The 10,492-nt window shown below is 35.2% G+C and overlaps 1 protein-coding gene across 1 annotated transcript; it reads right to left on the minus strand.

Moving 5' to 3' along the window:
* Positions 1-4,139: 4,139 nt before the first annotated feature.
* LOC127840051 (uncharacterized) lies at positions 4,140-9,445 on the minus strand. The gene is made up of 3 exons (XM_052368440.1): positions 9,256-9,445; positions 7,511-7,605; positions 4,140-6,693 (listed from the first exon to the last, which is right to left on the minus strand). The coding sequence occupies exons 2-3, from the start codon at positions 7,514-7,516 to the stop codon at positions 4,573-4,575; spliced, it is 2,127 nt and encodes a 708-aa protein (XP_052224400.1). The 5' UTR covers positions 7,517-7,605; positions 9,256-9,445; the 3' UTR covers positions 4,140-4,572.
* Between the last annotated feature and the right edge of the window lie 1,047 nt (positions 9,446-10,492).

The raw sequence follows: 10,492 nt of genomic DNA on the forward strand, positions 1-10,492 counted from the left end.
AGAAGCGTAAAACATGGTTGTTGCACGTAACACATTGTCTTGATATGCTGCTCGTGTGTGTAAATTTATTTCGAAATTCTATAATGCACAACGAAGAAATGAGCCGGAAACGAAATGTCTTTCCCCTCACTCATACACAAACAAACACAACGCACTGTCATGAAATCAGATCTAAACGACTACCATATACGCGACAAAATTAACAACTTCACATTTGTGTTCAGAAGTTTTGTTTTATGTTTCCTCACTACCTGGCAATCTATTGTAATGTTCATTATTGTAGCCGCGTTTTGGGAAAACCGGGCTTACGAGTGTAGAACGTACAATGTCGCCCGGGGCCCTAGTACTTGTAATGTCGTCCGAGGCCCCAAACTGCAACTTTTTTGAAAAATATAATTTTGGAAAAATAACACATTGACGGATACAAATCGCTATATACAACAACAACAAAAAATATGCGTTAATAGGGTAAAAACATTTTACAATATTAGGCATGTTTGTCCCTTTTCAAAGGTCCCACAGGTGGTCTAAATAGCGAGGTTTCACTGTATCACGAATCATCGCGATCATGCTAAATGAATTGGTTAATATGGTGGAATAATTCTAAATAAATTAATCAAAAATAGTTATTATAATTGAATTGATGAACGCACATTCAGAATTTATTATTGCCATTCCATAATTATATCACCAAATATCATCATTTACATGTACAATTAATTATCGAATCAAATAACTATGTCCAATGTCAACTACTAAAACAGGTCAGCTCAAAGAACGCGCGAAAGCATATTTTAAATATGTATGGTTGATTTACGTGTGGTTGGTTGACTTAGATCTTTGTATTTCATTTCCATTCCTCTTTTGTATTTCTTTTCTTTATCTATAGATATATGATCTATAATATGTAACAATGCGATATAAGCCAAGAAATCTGGCGACCCCTTATTTGATTTGGATGCGATGCAGCTAAGAACTGCGCAGAAAAAGACATTCGCTATCTTTGATAGCATAGATATAACTTATTATCTTTCACCAACACTAATCAAAATTATACGCCGTATATATTTTTAAGATATGTTTTGGTTAGTCTAAAAAGACTGCGTTGACATATTTTTTTTAAATCTTGGTTTATAATGAGGTAATATAGAGAATATATTTTAAAAGATTGACAAAGCGAAAGTATTTGTAAAAAAAAGCTTAATTAAGCGACTGAAAGTTTGTTTTGGCTTAAGCGAATATGTAGAGTTTATAAAAAGCAAATTCCTAATATTCATGTAATATAATGCATTATGCTGATAGTTTTGTTTTCTTTTCATATAAATTGGTTTACTTAATCACTTACACTACCTAACTTTTGCAAGTTTCAACTTTTATCAGCGAGTAGAGTAATATTCACGTGATTAGTCATTTATCAGTTTTAATACAAACAAACATGTTGCATTATTACCAATAAAATCATAACAAAGCCAATAACCCTATATTTTTTATCTCATTTTTCGCATAGTATTTGCATGTATTAATTGTAAACAACCGATAAGAATACCTATGATTGGGATACAAATCACTAAACCTGCGATTAAACATTATATGAATGCATTATTTATTGTTAAAATGTCTTAGTGTATATCGAACCGTGAACATGTTTGAATCCAACACAATAATAATATGTACAACTCAAACTTGGACACGGTCGACCACCGGCTAGTATAACAACTTATATTAAAGGGCTTATTTCAGCAAAATATATAGCATTGCTTAATAATCTTTGTATTAAAAAATGAAAGTAATAATAAATAACATTATTTACTTGTTTGTTCGAAATGGCGTATCGTAACAATTCGTTGAAGTCAAGAATGAAATCGAAAGTTATTGGATAGTGACTGTCGTCAAGTAATCTAACGTTTCTCGCATAGAAATTGCAACCTTTTGACGCAAATTTAAGAGTGATTCAAGAACAGTTAAGTGTTTGTATACAGTTTCAAAGTCTCGAATAGGAGAAACGGAAGTAACGGATAGCATGGTAAGTTGAATTTATTTAAGTCGCGCTCTGAGAAAACTGGGCTTAATGCATGTGCGTAAAGTGTCGTCCCAGATAAGCTTGTGCTTCGCACAAGCTAATTAGGGACGACACTTTTCGCTTTTATGGTATTTTTAGTTCCAAGGAAGTCCCACCTTACCGAAAATCAAGTTACGGCGGAAAGTGTCGTCCATGATAAGCCTGTTCGGACTGCACAGGCTAATATGGGATGACGCTTTACGCATATGCATTAAGCCCAGTTTTCTCAGAGCAAGGCTAAATTGTGCATTATCCGCGGATGATAGACCAAGGGTTACACTTTCATCTCTTTACATCTAGTTACAGTAAACTGCCAACACTTCAACCAAAAAGTGGGGTGAAAGGTCGAGTTAAGATCCGTGGTGGCTGGCATGTTTTTTTTTAAATTGAAGACTAACAATTGTAATTAATTAACTTATAGGCTAATATATGTAAACAATTATTGAGGAACCTTAAGGATTTTATGTTCAACTAGGTTTTTAGAAAACTGTGAAGCGGCGGTCTTTTATGTTGAGCTGTCTTTGTTAGAATAAATATTGGGCAACGTTAAATGTTCATGTAATGACTGTTGAATGAGCAGTTGTTAAACCTTTTTAAGTAACACCGTTCTTCAAGATTAGTTACCAGAGATATGACAACCGTGAAATCAAGTTTCTATTCTTTTTCAGTAAATATGCTTATCTTTCAATACCTTGTTTAAGAATTAATTCGTGTACGTTATAGTTTGTTGTGGAATTACCAACGGCCGGAAGTTAAGATGCGAAGGGATTAAATCACGAGTGTGAAGCACGAGTGATTTGAAACCACTCATCTAAACTTCCGGCCGTGGGATATTGGTCAACAAACTATGACGTACACGAATTATTTCGATTCTAACACGGTTTTTACTAAAGATTTAAACAATGTATCTTATTTTTCTTATGTACTATTTTACGTGAAGTTCCGCCCATAAAAATAACTCTCGGCTGTTCTGTCGATCAGATCTCCGCCCTCAATAACAGCAAAACTGGATTATTACGCCGGTGGAAAATGTATCGGCATGTTTTGTTTAGTTTTAGCGCGTGCTTCCAGTGTAAAAGCTTGACCCATAAGTATTGCAGAATAACCCATAGACGATTTTCTTCTTTGTTTATATGAAATTTGGCACGTGCCGTGTTAGGATCTTAAATAAAGCACACAACTTTTTCTGTTTTCTGTTGAATTGTCTTAAACTATTAGGTGTTGATTGTGTTGTTGGGTTGGTTAAATTTATTGCACGGTTTGTAGTTTTGTACTTTGAAATATTTAACATGTTTTTAAAGATTGATGCCTTAAATGTTATTGTGCAGTTATTGAAATCTTAAATGTGAGTTTGGGCTGAATAATTGTGTTACTGCCACTATTGCAACTATTATGTTTAAAAGTTGTTCATAAAAGATGCTTAAATGCTTACCATACCTCATAGCTTTAGTCATAAATGATACGTCTATAGTGGTAAGTTTTGTTTTACATTTGTATCTCTTCGCCTAGAATTAGACACACGTTACTCTGATTTGAACTTGACCTAGATAATGTCAAAATGAGTCTTGTTCTGAGAAAACTGAGCTTATTGCATGTGCGTAAAGTGTCATCCCAGATTAGCCTGTGCAGTCCGCACAGGCTTATAAGGGACGACACTTTCCGCCTAAACTTGATTTTTGGTAAAGAGGGACATTCTTAAAACTAAAAATACCATAAAGCGGAATGTGCCGTCGCTGATTAGTCTGTGCGGAATTCACAGGCTAATCTGGGACGACACTTTACGCACATGCATTATGCCCAGTTTTCTCAGAACGTTGCTCAAATGAACATTCTGACATACGATGAATAACGCTGGGTATAGAGCGACCACAATAGCTTCCGATGAGCACTTTGTGCTCTTGTGAGCTAAACGAAAATCAATTTAAGATTTAATAACTTGTCTATTACTTAAAAACTCTATTAAACAATATTATGTTTATTATTCAAGAAAATCTATATTTTTCTATATAAACACTTTAAATCACATGAGATTATAAGCATTTCATACTTTTTTTTTATTTAAAAAAAACCCTCATTTTTTTCAATGTTTATATAAAATCATTTCGCACTATGGTATATGAACTGTTGCTGGACAGACATATGATTGTCAAATTGATATACATTTTGAAGTTGTATTCATAAGTGTATTGGCTGCTTATAACTTTTGATACGTAATAACATTCGATGCATTCATTCACAACAAACATTAATAGCATAGGACGGACATTAATCAATATACAAAACAACATCACAAAACGTACAACATTGTTCCTGCCCTATGAGAAAATCATAAAACTACACGAAAAACATAACAACCATGTTACTATTTCGGAATATACGTATAACGTGCGTTTCCTTATATTTTGAAAACACGATACATAGCATACTTATTGATCACAAAGCCTTTTATTTTTTAAAGGCATGTGTAGTTGATTGTTTACTTGTTAAAAAATATAATTAATTATTTCGTATTTTTAACCACTTACAAGACGCCTTACACGCCTAACGTGCCAGTTAGCGGCATTGTTTTTACCATATGTTTGCAACGATTTCTCGTATAATTCTAACGCCAGTTCATAGTCTCCTTCCATTTCGTAGCAGTGCCCTAGCAAGTTCAAAGTAGTCTCTGGGTGATACAGGTTGATTTTATTTTTTTCATCATATATACAAGAGCCCAAGCGTCCCAATGCATTTTCCGTATTGTCATGGTCACCGAGTGCTCTATACGTTAGGTACTGTAGATAGTGGAGAAAGGAACGAGCATCCACCTCAGCAGTGACCATCCATCCTTTTTCGACATAACCTCGCAGTGCAACTTCCTCGTCAGTGATATTGCGATTCATCTCAAACAACAATATGCAAGGAGTGCAGTACAATTCTCGCCTACAAAAAGTGACACAGAATGCGAATGGCGATTCAAGGAATACTTTGTCACTGTTTCCGGATAGCATATTTGCATACTGGTGGAGATTATGGTTTTTGTCTTTATATCTACATCCGCACACAGCCTTTACCATGATGTGATACCAGTTATCCACATCCTCCAACACTTTAACAGCAGCGTGAATGTGTCCACTACAGTACAATATAGACGCCATCTTTAAGCGACTAGAAGCTACATCCGTATTTAAGGAGTATTGGAAACGACTTATAATTTCAGTGTTAACAACATTTTGTAGTCGCAAACAATCAGATGATTTGGTAGAATTATAAAACGCATGAATATGTTTAATGAATTTTAAGGCAGTAGTAATTTTTGTTTTCAATCTGTTATTTATGTAGCTTTCCAAAGCTATGCGTAATACATGTTGTATATCTACCTCGAAGGTTGTATTAGAACTGAGTTGACGTATTATACCCAGTAACCGACTAAAAAAGTCTTTCAAGCTCTCGTACTTTAGCACTAATCTGATGCGGTTACATAAAGTAAAACGCTGTAGTTCCTTAACTTGTACAACTCGTCGCATACTACAATCTTGTAAACGACATCCTATGTCATCAATACCAATATAAAATACATAATGTAAGTTTTTCTTTATCATTGAGTCTACAAACACGTAAAGGCGTCTCTGCTTCACTTTAGATAGTTTCCCATCGAACAAGTTCACTCCTTCTATGATATAATGCGGGAGCCTTCCACATCGCAGACATTGCCTTAATACGTTTAAACAAAGCCAAAGTAGAAACATAAGGTTATGTTCGACCCACAGGGAAGGGCGCGTTCTTTCTATGGTGTAAAATATTATCGTTTTACAATGAAAGCTTGTTATATAATCTCCCACAATGTTAGCAAATAATGATTTTCTAATTAGTTTTAAAGCAATGTAACATTTTATTTGAGTCATATTTAAGCTAAACATCAACATTCTTTCTATCAGGTTCGAAGACAGTCGCCATTCTTCGCGTTTGTAAACACTGTCAGGATGACAGGCTGGTAAAAGGAAGCATGGCGCTACCCGTGCAGCCTCAAGTACCTGAACAGGCGGCCATGGTTTTCCTCTACATCTGTTAATCCAGTGTTGTATTTCAGGAAGTTGTTTGAGTACGTGAAATGCCTGTACTATATCCCAATTAGGCACCCAGCTCACAGAAGGGCCATGTTCGGTTGTCATACCTGATCCTCGAGTCCATATCAGATGCTGTTGATCTTGTTTACATCGTTCAGCGCTATAGAGTACTTGCCCGGATTCTTTTCTTACGAAATTGTAAAACCATCGACTGGTCTCCGGTGACGGGGTATTAAATTGGATGACTTGTAGCAAGTACTGTTGAGGAGGCATGGTTTCGTCATAGAGCATCAGAAAGTTCATATTCTTCCTTGCCTTCCAGTCGCCAAGGAATGTCATGATATTTACACAATGGTTACTGCATAGAATATCAATATCAGACTGGAGACCGGGAGTGGTGGTACCTTCCGTTTGGCTCCCAAAATGAAAACATTCCGCTTTGTCTCCCCATAGTTTCGCTGCTATCGTCTCCATACTCTCCCTCCAGAGGAATATTCTTCTCCTCTCCAATACAGTCTCCTTTCCGGCTCCACTGTCATCAAGTACTTCCGAAAAACGTATAGACAATTCTGTGAAGTGCTCTGGAATCTAGATATACACATTTTATTGCACATTTGGTAACGATTGGTTACGATACGCAAAGTGTATTGCCATGTGCTTATATTTAAATCAAACAGTTATAAATGTGTGCCGATAACTCTTTACTAGTAAATCTTTTGTATCGAGCATGCAGTGGGTAAAATATATAAATCCAAGTGTATTTATAGTATTTTGTATGAAATATGTTAAAGTCTTATATATTAATAAGTTGGTCTGTACACAGTTATGTACACACTAACTGATTCGTCCATCAAGGCGCAAATATAAATAAATTCGAAATGTTACAGAAAACAATCGGTTCAAGTCTTATTTTAAATCTTGATTTTCTCTGTTTAAAGGAAATTCAAGTTGTGTTTAAGATGAAGGATATATTTTTGCAGTTCTTTTATTTAACTGTGTCATTATTTTAAGTTGAGTACCCGTCTTTTCTGCACGCCTGCCTGTCGATTTGTCTATTCACCAGTCTGTCATTAAGTCCTTGCGTCTAATTTGTTGGTCTGTCTATATGTCTGTCTGTCTAACTGATCGTCCGCCCCGCCAGGCCAGTCCGGATACGGCCCACCCGCCCGCTCGAAAAATGTCCGCCAGCCCGCCACCTGATTATCCACTTATATGTCTGTCTTGCCAGCTCTGTGTGTCTGGTAAAGATCTCATATTTGTCGGTCCTTCTTTCCATCCGTCTGTATATCAATCTTGTCTCTCTGTCAATCAACCAATCGGTCTGAGAACTTTTTTGTAATAAGACTGTTCAGTATAAACTATCAATATAAACAACTATAATAAAAAACAAATGTTAATTTTTTACCTCCATATTGTTTCCAGTTGTTTTATATCATTCTTGTACGACCGCTTTGATGAAGTGAACTTTATACACGCTCTTCTAACGTAAATAGTGTGATCCTAATCAAAAACAAGTACAGTCAAGTTACCATTAGCGGATCATTACCAATAGCGGATCACTTTGATGTTCAAGAATGCGTATCACGATTAATAGTTATTATTTTTAGATGATACTTTGCAGTCAGCATATTCAAGGCACTTTCTTTAAAACGCGATATTTTTTTATCAAAATCGGGCATCTTTTTGTCAATAATTTTAGTGTGTTTTGCCGACATGTACATACGACTTTATTTACTTCCGTCTCGTTTTAAGAACGAGTTTTCACATTTTGCGCGGCCACATTTAATAACTATGTTGGTAAGTTAGAAGTTTATGCATATATTTAAAGGCCATTAAGTAGTCTTTCTGCCTGCAAAACACCATTTCAGTTTTGTTTCGTTTTTAAGATTTTGCATCACCACTAAGAGGATGAAAAATTAGGGCAATAGCGGATCAAGCGTGTCCTGTTTACATGAGTAAGTGGGGATGTCTCAAAAAACCATCCAATTTTGTTACTGACATTAAAATTACGTGTTATGGCTCACAGGTGGAAAGAACGTACCCTGGAGCCAAAAAGAGGTCCGTTTCGGGTCTCCCGACTTGGCGCCGACCCTCAACTTTTTATTGGGGTCGACAACAACAAACATAATAATAATAATAACAAATTCGTTCATTTTCGTTCATATAAGATGTAATTTCAAGCAAACAAGCATATATATACATGTATTTCTTATAATAAGCTTGAGTAGCCTTCCATTCTAGTACCCGAGAGACAAAAAATAAATCCCTACCTACCGACCGTTTTTTTTTCCAAGGAGACCCCAAACGGACCTTTTTTTGGCCTGGATAGTATATATATAATCATGTTTTATGAGAGAAAACATTGACAAAGAGCAATGAAAAAAATCTCTACCCTCTGATATTGGAATCATAACAAGGTCATTAACTAGAATTTATCATAGACCTGTCTCTGCGGGCCGCAAAAATGTCAAAATAGAATCAAAAGCATCCCTTGGTCCTCTTATGGGCAATTGGACAACCTTTAACAAAATTACTTCAATTAAACCTGTCCAGCCATTTACTCACAGTCGGCTGATAACCAAGCGACATTTCTTGCCCGTTTTTACTCATCAATGTCAATTTTACTCTCATAAAACACGAGTATATATATTTATTTGAATATAATATTGGGCTCATAGGCCCATATACTATCCAGAGTACGTTACGTCCACCTGTGTTATGGCTGTAATGGAATTGTATAGTCTTATGTTTATGAGAACTTAAAAATAAGAGATTACTGTGTATGATTCATATAGACATTATTATGATAAACATATACTGTTCATTCAAAAAATAAAACAAAGCTATTAACCCAAAATTGTATGCCTAGCGTCTAGAAAAAAGGCATTGGCAAACAGCGTACATCCAGATGAGACGTCGCATGATGCGGCGTCTCATCAGGGTCGGCGCTGTTTGCTTGAAGGAATTTCTGTAAGAAATATTCTACATAAAGAAATAAATATACTAGACATCCCTAATTTTGGAAATAAATTGATCCAATTTAGAAGGACGGGAGAGTCCACTAGGCATAAATGGGTTAATATTGGTTATTAAAAGTATGTATTTGTCTGTTTCAGGCAGCCACTGAAGTGGTATAAAATCAAAACTTACTTGCAGCCCCGTTTAAGTCCTTTTTATAATGCGAAGGGTTTAGAAATATAAAGCATTGTTCACGTTTAATATAATATTTATCTAGGAAATATAAAGTATTGTTCACGTTTGATATAATATTCTTCACTATACATATTAATTATTCCGTAATTATTTATCATCATTCTTCTTTAAATACTAACTACCTACTGCCATAAATTACAGCTAACAACGAACTAACTTCAGTACATATAACTCGTACACTAAACGTATACACATCTAACGCGCACCCCACACAGGCAAACCACCAATCCTGAACATCACAGCACCTCATGTACATGACCTGCAGTCCTAGTTCTAAAACGGTGAACGCGTATAAACAGGATGCTGATATCACGTACACCACCTGTGTGGATAAAATGGGCCTGGTTGAAATGGTTAGTGTTTTCTCCGGTTTAGTGCATACTTTGCTTGTCTATTTCCACGGCTTGCAATATGTACACTACTATATAAAACACATCGTAATCACTGTTTATTAGCAAATCAACTGTATGCAATTTTTTAATCACATTATACAAGTACAAGATTCATGTTTTGACAGTTTAAATAGCGTTTGAGATGACCCCTAAGTGGTTTTGATCACGTGATCTGTTATGGCTACAAGTGATCCGTTATTGCATGAATTCCGGTGTGAAAAAAGTGCTACAAAAGATTTTGTCTACATTTGAAATCAGAATTTTTGCTTTAACAGTAGCAATAAAGTTATTTTTGCAATAACAAAGGTAATATTTTATTTAATTTGTATAAAAGAAGTAACAAAACATTTAATGTTTTTCACCAGCACAACTTTATTACGCTAGTGATCCGCTAATGGTAACTCGACTGTATCATTATAGAATGTCAATCCCTTTTCCAGAATCCATCTTGGGCTGATTGTTTTAAAGTGCTTAAAGGGACCGTAAACCACGAATGACGAAAAAATAAAAGTTCTAAAATACCGTATTTTTTACAAGTATTAGTATTAGTTTATATTGATTAACCTAGAACGACTGGTATATTACATTACTTGAAAAAAGTTGTTAAGTTATCATATTTTCATATATTAGGTAATAAAATTTCACTGGTTATGTGTACCAGGTAAATTTCAGTTAAATATATATAACGCAAGTAGACTGATCATCATCGTTACGTGGTAAACCCAGGAATGCAAATTGTGCATGCGTAGTGAATTGTATATTTATATTACATTTATTATATA

Source organism: Dreissena polymorpha, chromosome 7 (assembly GCF_020536995.1).
Source record: "Dreissena polymorpha isolate Duluth1 chromosome 7, UMN_Dpol_1.0, whole genome shotgun sequence".
Classification (NCBI taxonomy): domain Eukaryota; kingdom Metazoa; phylum Mollusca; class Bivalvia; order Myida; family Dreissenidae; genus Dreissena; species Dreissena polymorpha.